Below are 14,050 nucleotides of genomic sequence, written 5' to 3'. Positions count from 1 at the left end.
AAAAAAAAAATTATAGCTAGGTCAGCTGAAGGCCCAGGGAGATTATGTGACTTAACCGAGGTCACCCAGTGAGAGCTGGGGTTGAAACGCTGATCATTTGACCCCCAAGGCCAGCGTTATTCTTTCTGCTTTCTGGAAAGGTGACCCTGGCCTCCCGTCGAGAGGAGTTAGGCTGGAAAGCAGCCAGTGGAGGCAGGGGGCTGGGTGTGAGGACACTGGGGCCTTGGGACACTCAGAACCTTGCCCTTCCAGGCTCTTGACCTTTTCTGGATCTGGAGCCCCAGGCTCAGCCCACAGCCCTTTCCTCCTTCATCAGGCCCTGCTCTGCCATGTGTTCTGTCCTCTCTGCTGAGGGCCCTCCCCCAGCCTTGCGGTCTGGTGCTATTTTAGGAGCTGGCCGGTGCTCCCAGTGGCTCTGTCCAGGGCTCTGAGCTGGGAGGACCACAGAGGCCAGCAGTGACATCCCCCAGCCCAACCACACACAGATCTCCGGAGAAACTTCTCCGTCTCTCCATGGCAACAGACTCCTCCTGGGGCTCGGGTAGCAGCCCCGATAGTTCTCAGGTCACAGGCTCTGGCCGACCCCTTGGGGCTCAGAGCCTCTCTTCTTTGTCCACCATCATCCTGAGACCCATTCGAAGATGCTTTGGGAGGGTCTGTTCTTTATTATGACGCGTCACACATTTGACCCCCCCTAGTGGTCTGGACCACCACATTCAGGGCTCCTCCTTCACCATCTCCATCGCACTCCAGAAGAGGGTGCAGGGGAGAGGCTTGCTCAGCAGCAGCCACGCTGGTCCTCAGGGGTGCTAGTCAGGGAAGTCTCTACCCAGGACAGCCCCTCGGCCTCAAAGGAGCTGCCTTGCGGTGGACATCACCTCAGTCCACTAGGGCACTGACAGGCTGTCCACAGATGGGTGACTTGGGTTAGTCACAGCCCCTGTATTTGGACGTACAGGGGAGAAGGAGAGGGATTGTCCATGTGCTGCATCCTCACCCTGGCAGTGTGGGGCAGGAGGGAGGGGAGGGGCACGGGAGAAAGACCAGAGCGTGGTCTTCATCATTCTGATTTACTCCTGTCCCCTCAGGCTCCCTTGCAATCCGATTGCAAACAGCAGGGGGCGCTGTCATATCTCAGGGGCATCTGGTGTAATCATTATTAGTTGAGGACCTACGCCCGGGGCAGCTCTAGTTCATGTGTCTGCTCCAGGAGAGCAATTTCATAACACAGGGAACAGACGTGCGGGGAAGGGAAACCCTACAAAGGCACCCCGGACCAAGCATTCAAAGCCAGATCAGCTTCACACACAAGGCCTTGTGCCTGTAATCACACCCAACTGCCTGATGCCTCCTACTTCGCCGAGACAGATTTGATCCTTACAAAGACCTCTGTGAGCTGTGACGTGTACACTATCTCTGTATTAGAGAGACAATGAGTCCAGAGATGCTAAAAAGCTGGGCCCAAGCTCCCTCCGCAAAGGAACAGAAGAGGATTTGGATCCAGATTGCCTGCTCCCATCAGGCCAGAGGGGGCTGTCTCCAAACGAGTTCTTTCAGGTCTTTCCTTCTTCCACTGCTGGGGATTGAACCCCGGGCCTTTGCACTGAGCTACATCCTCAACACTTCTCGTTTATTTATGCAGCCAGGGTCTTACTACATTGCTAAGGTGCCTAGGCTGGGCTTGAATTTGCCTCAGTTTCCAGGTTTGTGCCACCACACCATGGCCAGCATCAAGGAGACTAATTTTAATTGGAAATTTTTATTGAGAGAGTATAGATGAAGAAGCAGGTATAAGAAATAATACAGAGAAGCTGGGCCTGCAGCAGGAGGATTGCTGTGAGTTTGAGGCCAACCAGTGCTATCTAGTGAGTTCAAGGCCAGCTTGAACTAATAGAAAAACCTTGCCTCAAAAAGCAAAATAAAACCTAACAAAAAAAGAAATACAGAAACATTTGCAAAGCTACGTTGGACAGCATCACAGCCCAGAGGCGGCCATTGCTCCAGTCAACCCTCCATTGCACTCAGATTTTCCTGGCTTGACTTGTGGCTCTCTCTCCATATGTGTCAAAGCCGACACCATGTTAGCCTCTCTAGGCCCATGCGCATGATCCCCAGGGCCCAGATGCCCAACTTCACAGAGGCACAAGGATTCCTCCTCCATTCCAGCCTTCACACAACTCCTGACAATTACAAGCCATGTCCATGTCTGGAATCTTGCCATTCAAAGACTGTTAGGGACACACACACACACACACACACACACATGGCCTTCAGAATTAGCCTTCTCCAACTGGCAGAATACCCTGGAGATACATCCAAGTTGCTTGGGATACCAGCATATCAAGGATGCATACCTTTTTCATTACTCAGTAGTATTCCACATGACCCACACTTGATGTGACCACTCTTTCAGAGGCACTTGTGCAGGGACAAGCCCATCAATGAAGACACGGGTGGGGCTTGTCAGTGAATTACTCCCTGAATGCTTTTGGGGATAGGAAAGGTTGAAAAACTGCCAACATTGCTTAGAGAATTACAAAGAGGAACCTGGATGTTCTGGACACCATGTCTGCTTGGGGGTGGGGAAATGGAACAGGTATTAGCTGGCCACCCTGCTGTCACCTGGCGCTGTGGTGTCCTCTTTGCACAGCAGGAAACAGGTCACCCAGGTCATATACAGGAAGGGATGGGGTGAGATTCACCCTGGGGGATGGAAGTCCTCTGAGGAAGGTGGGCTTCCCTTTCCTCCCGTGCTGACTTTCTTCTCTTTCTGGAGGGAGAGCAGAGACCATGTCTGACACTGAGGAGGTGGTGGAGGAGTATGAGGAGTGAGTATCTGGGGTGTATCTGGGAGTGTCCCTTCTCGATTGCTGCCCCTTCCACATCCCCACAGCCACCCTGGGAGCCCCCAAGCTGCCCCAGGCACCCAGCAGAAGTGGCTGGCTCTGTTTCCAGGACCCCAGGAAAGACTTACCCCATCCCAAGCCCTGCACTGCTGGACATGGGGCAGCAGGTGCTGGGCTGACCTCAGGCCGAGGGGCTGTGGGGACACGGGCCCGGCTCCAGAGTGGTCCTGCCCCGCTAGAAGTCTGGGCCCTAGCAGAGGAGCCGAGAAGCAGAGATCCTGGACCCGACCACAAGGGTCCAGTGACTCCACAGCGAGAGCCCATGGTACCCAGCATGCCCGCCACAGGGCCCAGTGTCCTCACTGCCCTGGGGCCCAGTGTACCCTGACTGCTGCCCCCTGGCCCTGTCCTGGGGAAGCCAAGGGTGGGACACAGGCACCCAGCAATGGCTCGGGTAGCAGTGTCACAGGAGGACACAGAGCCCCAGGTGCCGCTCTGTGGTGCAGGTGCAAGGGTTTCTGGCGAGGCTGTGTGGGGACACAGGGACAAACTGGGGAGGGGAAAGGCTTTCTAGAAAGGGGAGCAGCCGGTGGGGAGCTCAGAGTGACGGGAGGAGGCCAAGCGGGCTGACGGAGTTCGGAGTTCGCTGGGGACCGTGGCAGGGGGAGGGTTGAGAGAGAAGGGTGAGCCGGGCCAGGCAGAGTGCGGACTCCGCCAAGCAAGGGAAGAAACGCGAGGCGGGGCTCTCGTGTGTGCTGACGCTGACCGTCTCTTCTCACACGCAGGGGCCAGGAAGGTAAGCACACGGGGTGCTCCCTGGATCAGGACAGCATGGCTAGAAACTGACCTACTCTTCTCTCTCCTCTTGCTGCCCACTTCTCTTCTGAGCAGAAGCTGGGGAAGGTATGTACCTGGGCAGGTGGAGCCCTAGAGAGGAAGGGTCTGGAGACCCCAGGAAGATGGCTGTGTGTCCTGCCTCCCACTCTGAGCTCAGCCAAGCTCCTGCCACAGCTGCCCTCCTCCCTCCGTGGGAGTCCCTCCTACCTCTATTGCTCAGATCTTGGGACAAACAGTTTAATTAAATCTGTCTCCTCTCGGCCATTTCTTCCCCACTTTTTCAAGTTTATTATCATTATTATTGTTGTTATTTTGGTACTGGGGATCAAACTTGGAACCTTGCGCTTGTGAGACAGGCAGTGGAGCCGCTGAGCTAAATCCCCAGCCCCTCAAGTTAATTATTTTTGACCCCCCCTGCTTCTTTTTGGCAGTACTGGGGATTAATCTCAGGGCCTTTGCACTGAGCTATACCCCCAGCTCATTTTTTATTGTTTATTCTTTATTTTTGTTTTGTTTTTTTAGTACCGGGGATCAAACTCAGGTCTTTGTGCTTGCAAGGCAGGCGGCAGAACCACTGAGCTAAATCCTCGGCCCTTATTTTTTATTCTGGGGCAGGGTCTCACTAAGTTGCTCAGGCTGGGCTTGAACTTGTGATCTTTCTGCCTCAGCCTCCCTCAGAGTGCTGGGATTACAGGCTTACTTTGCTTGTTTGTTTTTTAATCTGGAAAATTTGAAATAAATATAAAGATAGCAAAGAAGAAACCCTGGGTTTGGGACCAATCTGCCTTCTACACACAGTAGGACCTGGCTGTGAGTCAATGAAATAACTGCACAGTGAGCGTGGGCTTGGCCCCTGCAGCACCTGCCTTGCTTGCTGGGAATGGCTGACAGCACCCTCCCGCACCCCAGCTCAGGACCTGGCCATCAAAGGCAGAGAGCTCAAAGGTCCAGAAGAACAGCCACGAGGCCCTCGGGATGATCCTCAGGGCTGTGCCTGCCTCAGACGGGACCCTTTCCTTCCCAGATACCTCGTGCCCAACAGGGCTTCCTGAGCACGACAAGGCAGGCAGGAAGCTACCAGTCAGTGCCTACCGAATGCTTTGCTGGTGCCTAGCACTGCGGGCACCCTAGGCATGCTGGGCCGTTCCATCCCCGCACTGGCGGGAAGTGGGCTTCCGTGTTGCTCGTGGTTCCCAATGCTCAGAAGTGTTACTGAGACCTGAGGAGTCCATGTTGATGAAGGCAGTGGCCCTGGAATTGGGGCCCAGTTCCAACCCCAGCCTCCCCTGCAAAGTTCTGTGCTGGCCGGTGCCCTGCCTGGGCTTACGCTCCTGCTAACCTGTCTGCTTCTCCCCTCTGCCGCTGCTGCTCCCTGACCCAGAAGAGGAAGACTGGAGAGAGGATGAAGATGGTACTACAGCTTTTCCTGTCCTGCTTCTCAGTCCCCGTGGTCCGCCAGCCGCCTGCTTGTCCTCGGGCTGGGGGGTTAAGTGGGTTGGTCATCGCCTCCTAAGCCTCCAGGGCCTTTGTCATGTCTGTCCTTTAGGGCCACTGGCTCTTTCTCCCGGTGCCTGCTCTTTCCTGCCTGGCTTGTCTTCCCACCTTCTCCAGTGTGGACGGCTTTTGGGGGAATGAGTGGCCCGCATGCCTACTTGCACATGGCAGTTTGGGGTGCTGGGCTCCTCCCAGTGAACTGACCAGCCCCAGGCAATGTGGCCCCGGGGACAAAGTCATCCGAAAAGCAGCTGGGGCTTGGAAATAGCTGGAGCAGAGAGGACATGATGTGCCCTGTGGAGTGTAGGATGGCGCTGGACCTGTTCTGGGTGCCCACAAAGAGCACCAGGGCAAGGGAGGCAGATGGGGGTTTAATTTTAGAAATGGACTTTCCCACAGTGAAGCTGCAAGACACAGTGGGTGGCCTGGGGAGGCTGTGAGCCCCCTCCTGGGGCCAGCTATGTGACCACAGATGAGGGTTGTTGGGCCCAGAGAAAGGAAACATTGGTGGCTTAGGAGAGCTGCTCACATGGTGGCCCAGAGGTGGACCCCACAACTGGCCCTGTCTTTCCCGGCCAGTCTTTTTTTCTTACACCTTCTGGAAGGGTCATTTTGAGGGAAGTGTCTTTCAGAGGTCAAGGAAGAGGCACCTCTAGCCTCAGAGAAGACTCAGACATAGAAAACAGTGAGGAGGAGGCAGAGGGAACAGAGGCTACCCTTCCTCCCTTGATACCTCTCCCTTCTGTCCTGAGGTATTTTCTTCTTCCTCTGCCAAGACCCATTACTTGTCAGCTTCTCAGTAGACAAGTGTTACCACGCACCTCAGGCGCTATCCTGTCTGCTAATCTGTCTATCTCCAAGCGCCGGAAGGGGCAGGTCCACCTCCTGCCAAGCAGGACGAAAATAGAAAAATCCTGACAACCTTCCGGACAGGACACATATTGACTATCAGGCACCTCACCCACTTACACGGTCTTGCCATCTGGTTTCTTTGGGATATAGAGACAGGGTCTCTAGACTTGGCCAGTCACTGGGTCCAGGACCCCCACCCCCAGGCAGCAAGGTGCTGGGTGGGACGTCTGGGGTAGGAGGTTGGAGAATGGAGTGGAGTTGGAACCAGGGTGATCCTCGGGATGGAAGATCTAAGTCGGGCAGAAGGAGCCTCAGACAGAACCCCTGCCTCTCCAGGCTTGCTGGGCTCACAGCTTCTCAGGTGCTGCCCACAGCACCCATCATCCCCTGACATGTCCCCATCCCGATTTCAGGCCTTCCTAGTGTTTTCCACACTGGGCAAGACACAGTTTTGATTCCAAAACTCCCAGAGAGGCACATTTGGGAAGAAAGGACTATTCACTAACCTAACCATGTCTCTCTGTTGTGTTTACCTGGGGGTGGCATTTTTTTCTGCAAAGGAACAGGGACTAAACACCTTGGGTTTTATGGGCCACATGGTCTCTGTTGCAACTACTCAGCTCTGCTGCCATAGCACAAGAGCAGCCATAGTGCACTGAGGAGTGGATATGGCTGTGTGCCAATAAAACTTTATTTGTAGAAATAGTCTGGGGGCTGGATATGGCTCTTGGGTCATTGTTTGCTGACTTCTGGTTGAAACCAAGAATCAAGCAGCCTTCTGTCATCCCTAAATTGGTATGGCCCTGGATGTCACTGGTTTCCACCCCACCCCTCTTTGTCTGTCTTCTGTCCTGGGTGCTTTCTGACAGTGAGCACAGGGGCTGAGCTTTTCACTGTGTTTGGTTCACTTCTCCAGAGCAGGACGAGGCAGCAGAAGAGGATGCTGACGGTGGGGCTGGGGCTGAGGATGAGACAGAGGAGGCTAAGGCAGAAGGTGCGACCCAGGGGTCAGGTGCGAGGGCCTGGGGTGGCAGTCAGAAGCCCCTTGCAGTGTGCTTCCTAACCCGTGCGCCTCCTCCTCCCGTCTGGGCCAGGAGACTGCTGCCCATTGCCTGATCAATGGACGTTGAGAAGCCATGAGTGGTTCTTTCACGTCACACAGTCTTGGGCCTAGGGACGTGTGTGTAAAAGACAGCTCCCTCACCCCATAAACTAGCAGGGTGCCCTTTGGCCAGGACCTGCCCATAGGGGTAATGTGAGTGTAGAATAAGGAAGTTATTAATTGCTTATGTGTTGTTTAGAGGATGGAGAAGAAGAGGAAGCTGAAGAGGCTGAAGGTAGGCCTGGGTGGCGAGCAGACCCCTCCCAGCAGCTCGGGGGCGATGGCCCGCACAGCTCCTTCCAGGAAGGTGGGCAGGAGGGACAGAACCTGGTGGCGCTAGCAAGGTTTCAGGTGCTGCGTTTGAAACCTGTACACCTGTGATGCAGGAGTAGGGAGGGCCAGTGAGTGCGTGTGCTTGCTGAGTGGCCAGTGGGGCCCAGCAGCACAGGCCCTCCCGAGGCGTCAGCGGTCCATGTGGCAGCTCATCGCTCTGGTCGCTGTCACACTGCAGCCCTTACCAGCATGCCCGGTGGTCAGGGGAGTGTGTGGGCCACTGTGGTGTCCATCAGGGTGGACCCAGGGACCACCAGGAAGTCCAGAGCACACTGAGAAGGCAGCTCAGGGGGGATTCTAGGCTCAGAACCCTGAGGACCTGGGGATCTTTCCATAGGAGACTTCGTTGAAAAGCAAATTTGTGTTGTCCAGAACTGGGGACCGAGAGGGGGCTTTGCAGGCCCAGTGGAGTGTGTGCCCCCCAGAATGCCCCAGGGGCTGGCTTAATGCTCTAGGATCTCCAGGGCCAAAAGAAATTCCCTGGGTAACTGGGGAAACTCATTGAGCCCCACATATCCAACTCAGTGGTGGGGCTGTGACCAGGTATGGGCCTCCTAACCCTATGGCTGTGTACTTCTCTGTCTTCCAGATGGCCCAGTAGAAGAGTCCAAACCCAAGCCCCGGTGAGTGGCATTCACCTGTGTTGGAGCCCTGGGAGCAGAGGGCCAGTGAGGGAGGATGATGGGATGGGACAGGAATTCAGTGGGCATAAACTGGGGTTGTAGCGATACAGACTATCACATACAGTTGTACAGGTTGCATACTGCACAAAGATCTCGGGGGTGTGTGTGAATGAAAGCTGAATTCTATCCTATACTCCACTATCAGTCATGCACCCTGGCAGGGATGGGGCTATGTTCATCTAAAGAAGGGTTAGGGTTAGCGAGAACACCATCCTTCGTGAAGGAGGGACCTGGGGGAAAGGGAGACAATTTTAGGGAGCCAAGCAATAAAACCACGCCAGCAGAGAGCTGCAAAGGAGCCGAGCAATGCAGCTTGGCCCAGGTACTGAGGCAATGGGAGTCAGTAGAGTTGGGCAGGTTGGCGAACAGGAGCATTTCCCCCTCGGCAATACTCATCCTGCCAGCAGAGGGCGCTCAGAGCTTTCTTCCTGCATCATCTGGAGTCTCTGACCCCAGCCTGCCCCCGCCAGTCCCAGTTCATCTAAATGTCCAGTTCCTTCCCCTCCTCTCACCACTGACGGACTCTGCAGTATCTCACTGTAGCCCCACTCAGACCTGAGGGCAGATGGGGAAACCGGGGACCAGGGACCCAGCTGCCTCACACACTCAGTACGCGCTGGGCCGGCGCAGAAGGGCAGGACTTCCGGGTCCACAGGCTCCGCAGGTCCTCCGCAGCCGTGCGCAGAAGGACAGTTCTGCCGCTTGTCCCAGCTTCTCTGCCTCCCAGCTGTGCGGTTGTGAGCAAGTCACTCTCTGAGCCTCAGTTCCCTTACATGAGACGATGCGGCCTCCTTCGTGGGTGTGCTGTGAGGGTAAAGTGAACGGGAGCGTGAAAGAGCTCCATGTCACCCTGGTGCTGAGCAGGAGGACTTCTGGGGTGGACACAGGCGGTGATGTCGCTGTGTGGGTGGCCAGGCAGCCCCATGCAGGAAGGAGGATGCCGGGGTCACAAGCAGGGTCGGGGCCCCATGGCTCCTTATTGCTCTGTCCCACAGGCTGTTCATGCCCAACCTGGTGCCCCCCAAGATCCCGGATGGAGAAAGAGTGGACTTTGATGTGAGCAGTGGTGGTGGATGTTCCAGGCTGTGGCGGGGTGGCCACCGGGGTCAGAAGAGGTCTTGGGTGGTGCTCAGCACAGGCCCTGGGCATGGTCCCCTCTGCATGGAGCAGGGGGTGCAGCCTCTCAGCCCCCCGGGACCCCCGCAGGACATCCATCGGAAGCGCATGGAGAAGGACCTGAACGAGCTGCAGACACTGATCGAGGCCCACTTTGAGAACCGGAAGAAGGAGGAGGAAGAGCTCATCTCTCTCAAAGACAGGATCGTAGGTGTCCAGCTCCCCCCCCCGTCTCTGAGCTGCTGCTGACCCTGGTGGGGGCGAGCTGTCCTTCAGCACCCACAGTGGTCCTGCATGTGGCTCCTTGTGTCCCCACCTCTTCTCTCTGCCTTTATGGCAGGAGCTGGCTCCGATGGCTTCTGGGTGACGGAAGGGCCTCACCCAAGTTCTGGCTGTGGTCCTGTCCCTGGCTCCTTTCCACTAATGCAGGGAGCACAGCAGTGGCTTGCAGAGTCCCTGGTCACTGCGCTGGGGAGCAGGAGGCTACTTGATTCCTTGCCATCTCTCTGCCTCACCTGACTACCCACAGATGTGTGTTCTGGCTGGCAGCCGATGACTTTGTGTCCATCTTGGCACTGCCAGCAGCTGCCAGGGCCAGGGCGTCACCCTCATGGGAGACAGAGAAGCTGCCTGGCATTTTCCACGTGGTTGAGGCAGTCTCCCCTGAGCAATGTTCCACGTGGGCCACCTGCCCGTGCGCTCACGTGGCTGTCCTTATATCTACCTGGCGAGGGCCACTTCTGCCTGCATTTGTGGAGCTGGCTAAGAGCAGAAGCACTTGAAGGAAGGGCACCCTGGGGGTCCCTGCACCTCAGCTGTGGGTGCCACCTTCTCTCAGGCCCACTCAGGGGCCTCTGCCTCTCCCTGCAGGAGAAGAGACGGGCGGAGCGGGCGGAACAGCAGCGCATCCGAAATGAGCGGGAGAAGGAGCGGCAGAACCGCCTGGCTGTGAGTAACCTGGCCCAGCCGGAGCCCCCAGCACGTTCCCAGCTCCCGCCGACCCCAGCCCCTCTCTGTTCATAGAAAAATGCAGTCTACAGACTGCCTGCACCAGGCCAGCTCTGCTGTTGTCTTGGCTGTGGTAACACAACAGGGAATACGATGCCATGCTGGGCCTTGTCATGACATTGGAGACTCTCCAACCCTCCTCCCCTCCCCAGTGCAGGCTGCCTGGGGACCGAGGGTGCTCACCTTCCTGTAGGGAGCTCCCAGGCTGGGGAGAAGATGGCACCTGGCAGTTGGGAAGGAGGACCTTGCGCCCTTGCGCATGCGTTGCTCATTCAGTCCTTAAACTGCCGCGGGCCTGCTCTGCACCTGCTGAAAGCCCCTTGCCCGGCAGGGGGAAGCTGGCTGTGCCCGGAATCACCAGCAGCTTCAGTCCAGAGTCAGGGCCTCCCACCCTTGTCCACCATGTGTCCCTTTCTTCTCCCTGAAAATCAGGAAGAGCGGGCCCGGCGGGAGGAGGAGGAGAACAGGAGGAAGGCTGAGGACGAGGCCCGGAAGAAGAAGGCTTTGTCGAACATGATGCATTTTGGAGGATACATCCAGAAGGTGGGTTGTGGTGGGCGAGCAGGGATCACCAGGGTCCCTGGTGTGTCTGTGAGGAATGAGCAGTCTGACATGGTGGGTACTTCAGGGAGGATCCCAGGAAGAAATTCCCAAGGCGGAGAGGGGGAGTCTGCCCCACCGCACAGAGCACAGTGCTCTCCACCCTGCTGCTGGGTCCAGTGGAGCCCAGGAGCCCCCATGGTGGCTGGGTGCGGCCGGAAGTGCCTGTGCCTGGAGCCAGACCTCCGGTTGGAGACCCAGCTCTGCCCTGGTGCCACCTCTGAGCCTCAGTTTCCTCACGTGGACCCAGAGTTGCCTGCACTGCTGCTTTGAGGTCAAATGCACTAACTTGGGGAGTGGCTGTGCCCTACACAGATGTGAGGGGGTTTGCTCCTGGGACCCCTCTCAGTTCTTCATGCTACTAGATGTGAAACTGATCTCCTTCATGCAGTGCCGGGGAGCAGAGCATTATCTCACATTTCCAAAGTCCCCAGCTCTGCCACTGTGCCCACCCCCATACCAGCCCTGAGCCCCAGACCCATGCCCTAGCACACCAGGCTGCCTACGTGACGTCTGAATCACCTTCTTCTCCTGTCTCTCTGCCTTTGTCTCCCGCTCATGTTCTGCCTTCTCTCTGGGTCTCTGTCATGGTCTCGATCTTTCTCTCTGGGTCTTTCTCTCATGGTTTCCTGGCTTAGCAAGCCCAGGTGGGTACTGAAATCTCAAAAACCCTCTTTCTTTCCTTGCTTTTGGGGAGCTCCCTGGGAGGGACAGCACCTTTTTGTGCAGAAGAGAGCAGAAATTGGGCTGGCGGGAAGGAGAGAGTCTGGGGAGAGATGGGAGAGACTGGTCACCCACAGGGTGACTGATCCCAAGGAACCCCTTGGAGGAACTGAGGCAGATGGTGATGTGGGTGTTGCAGGATCCAGATGATGAGAACCTGGTCCTCTTCTGGCTTCTCCCCACTCCCTGGGGTGGGAGTGGAGTGGGTGGGGGTGTTAGGGAGAAGGAAGGGCAGTCTAGCCAAGCCAAGGGTCTCTGCCCGCCACCTCTTTCAGACAGAGCGGAAGAGTGGGAAGAGGCAGACAGAGAGGGAAAAGAAGAAGAAGATTCTGGCCGAGAGGAGGAAGGTGTTGGCCATCGACCACCTGAATGAAGACCAGCTGAGGTGAGCTGGGTGGGGTGGTCTTTTGGAGGCAGAGGCCTCTGCCCGGGACTTGGCAGGGCGCACTTCTCTCTGAGCACCACCAGAGGGTGCTACTTCCCCACACATTTCCCAAAGGCGGGTTGCTGGGGCTGGAGTCGAGAGCCCAGCAGGTCTCTGGTCCCTCATCTGTCAGCTTCCGCCTGCTCTCCTGCACTCAGGAGGTGCGAGGGGATTGAATGAGAGGCGCTCAGTGCCCATAAAGCTGCTCCCCCTTCCTCCTGGTCTTCAGAACACTGCCTGGGCAGCCCCTGGTCAGAATCAGACTGAAGGCAGGTGAAGGACCATCCTCACCCCGCCCCACCTCTTCTGCACAGGGAGAAGGCCAAGGAACTGTGGCAGAGCATCTATGACCTGGAGGCGGAGAAGTTTGACCTGCAGGAGAAATTCAAACAACAGAAATATGAAGTGAGCAGTGCAGGGCGCCCTCCCCAGGCTGTGCTCCTCCTGGTTTCGTGGGGTCCCTCAGGTCCCTTTCCGGGCACCCCGTCAATCCATTCAACTCACACACCTGCTACAGCGTCTCACCTCCAATGCTGTTCAGCTCCCCCATCCCTCGCCTCTGCTGTGCTGAGCCCCCAGCGCCCCCTGGAGGCCTCCCAGGTGCTGAGTTTATCGAGCCCTTGACTCGGTTTCCCCTTGTGTCTTCCAGATCAATGTTCTCCGGAACAGGATCAACGACAACCAGAAAGTGTAAGTGTCTCCCACTCCCGGCCCCTCAGTCCTAATCTTCTGGCCATGCCCTTCCCCTCTCCTCAGCTGCCGGTTCCTTCTCCGGCTCTCCTGGGCCTCTGCTCACCAGTAGGAGATGGGTGGATGCCGGCGAGTTCTCGCTCCCGCCCACGGCTGCTGCCCACCTCTGCCCCTGGAGGCAGCTCCAGCTGCTCCTCTGAACCCTTAGCATTCCTCATCCTGTCCTTCACTCCACGGGGCCCCGCTGCCCTGCTCTGTGTTCCTCACTGACTGCTTCTCACTTCCCCTGCAGCTCCAAGACCCGTGGGAAAGCCAAAGTCACTGGGCGCTGGAAATAAAGGCCTCTTGGAGGCTGAAACTCTTTGCCAAAAATCTGCTTCTTTCTTGTGCCCCTGCCCTGCTCAACCCCAGCTTCTGGGCCCTCCTGGGCACCCAGGACAGACTCCTGCCCGGAACCTGGGAACTGGCCCAGCTGGAAGCTAGCACTCCTGCATGCCCTGTGCCCATGCCATGCCAGGAATAAAAGCCATTGTGCACTGCACACACTGAATCTCTCTCACTTCCTCTGAGGCAAGACCGTGTCCTCCAGGGAGCAGGGCAGCTCTCAGAGGCTTGGGGACAAGGCCCTTGGCATCTCTGCTGGGCTCGGAGGAGCTTCTGCTAGACTGGCCCCTTCCACCTGCCTCCACCCAGGGAGAGGCTGATGGCCAGGGAATGCGCGTGCTTTCTCAGGGCCTGGGAGGGAGTGCAGTGGACAGGGCTTGTCAATTTAGCCCGTGTGAGTCACCATGGAGCTGTGCTCTGGGAAAAGCACTGTCGCGTGGGGAGGGTACGTTCCCGTGTGAGTCACCTCAGGAACAATGGAGACCTCTCTGGACGAGTCCTGTTTTCTTTTTCTTCCTGGCCTGGGCACTAAGGGCCAGGTGTCTGAGGGCCATAGGGCCCTCGAGGGAGGAAGGAGGCCTGGTTTCTTTGGACAGCCGCTTAGGTCAGCACCACTGGGGCCCGCAGTCTGCGTGCTGGTTTCTGCCTTCCCATGACCTGCATGTCTCCTTTAGGATTTAAAACCATAAGCCAGGAGGACTCAGTCGGCAGGACACAGAAACCTCATGGGATGGGTGAGCACCTGACCCAGAGGCTCTGGGGTAAACCCCCAAGAGGGGTTGTCCTCTTGCACCACCACGCTGGTGCTCAGGCCATTCCTTCTGCCTGCCGTGCCTGGTCCCATTCTCCACTGGCCTGCATCAATAGGGTCCTGGGGGCTCTGCCTCTGAGAAGGGACCCACCATCTCCCAGGAGCAGGGACCCATCTTGCCTTGCACTGAGCATGTGGGCTGTGCTG

At 57.0% G+C, this 14,050-nt stretch overlaps 1 protein-coding gene across 7 annotated transcripts in view; it reads left to right on the top strand.

The window, feature by feature from the left end:
• Positions 1-13,246, top strand: part of Tnnt2 (troponin T2, cardiac type) — a 15,657-nt gene extending 2,411 nt beyond the window's left edge. The window contains exons 2-17 of one of the 7 annotated variants that reach the window (XM_019204255.2): positions 2,777-2,828; positions 3,632-3,642; positions 3,738-3,749; positions 5,065-5,094; positions 6,946-7,023; positions 7,331-7,366; positions 8,054-8,087; positions 9,143-9,203; positions 9,354-9,470; positions 10,134-10,211; positions 10,704-10,814; positions 11,510-11,518; positions 11,870-11,979; positions 12,333-12,423; positions 12,668-12,708; positions 13,001-13,246. In XM_019204255.2, the coding sequence (XP_019059800.1) occupies positions 2,791-2,828; positions 3,632-3,642; positions 3,738-3,749; positions 5,065-5,094; positions 6,946-7,023; positions 7,331-7,366; positions 8,054-8,087; positions 9,143-9,203; positions 9,354-9,470; positions 10,134-10,211; positions 10,704-10,814; positions 11,510-11,518; positions 11,870-11,979; positions 12,333-12,423; positions 12,668-12,708; positions 13,001-13,046 (903 nt within the window). In that variant the 5' untranslated portion in view covers positions 2,777-2,790 and the 3' untranslated portion in view covers positions 13,047-13,246. Of the gene's footprint in view, positions 1-1,919; positions 2,829-3,631; positions 3,643-3,737; positions 3,750-5,064; positions 5,095-6,945; positions 7,024-7,330; positions 7,367-8,053; positions 8,088-9,142; positions 9,204-9,353; positions 9,471-10,133; positions 10,212-10,703; positions 10,815-11,509; positions 11,519-11,869; positions 11,980-12,332; positions 12,424-12,667; positions 12,709-13,000 lie in introns of those variants that run through there. The other 6 variants (XM_033762154.1, XM_019204252.2, XM_019204253.2 and 3 more) reach the window with 6 other exon arrangements.
• The last annotated feature ends 804 nt before the right edge of the window (positions 13,247-14,050 follow it).

Source organism: Fukomys damarensis, unplaced genomic scaffold (genome assembly GCF_012274545.1).
Source record: "Fukomys damarensis isolate Sample0158 unplaced genomic scaffold, DMR_v1.0_HiC HiC_scaffold_11, whole genome shotgun sequence".
Lineage (NCBI taxonomy): Eukaryota > Metazoa > Chordata > Mammalia > Rodentia > Bathyergidae > Fukomys > Fukomys damarensis.
Note: the sequence above shows the minus strand (reverse complement) of the source record. Positions and strands in the feature narration are given on the sequence as shown.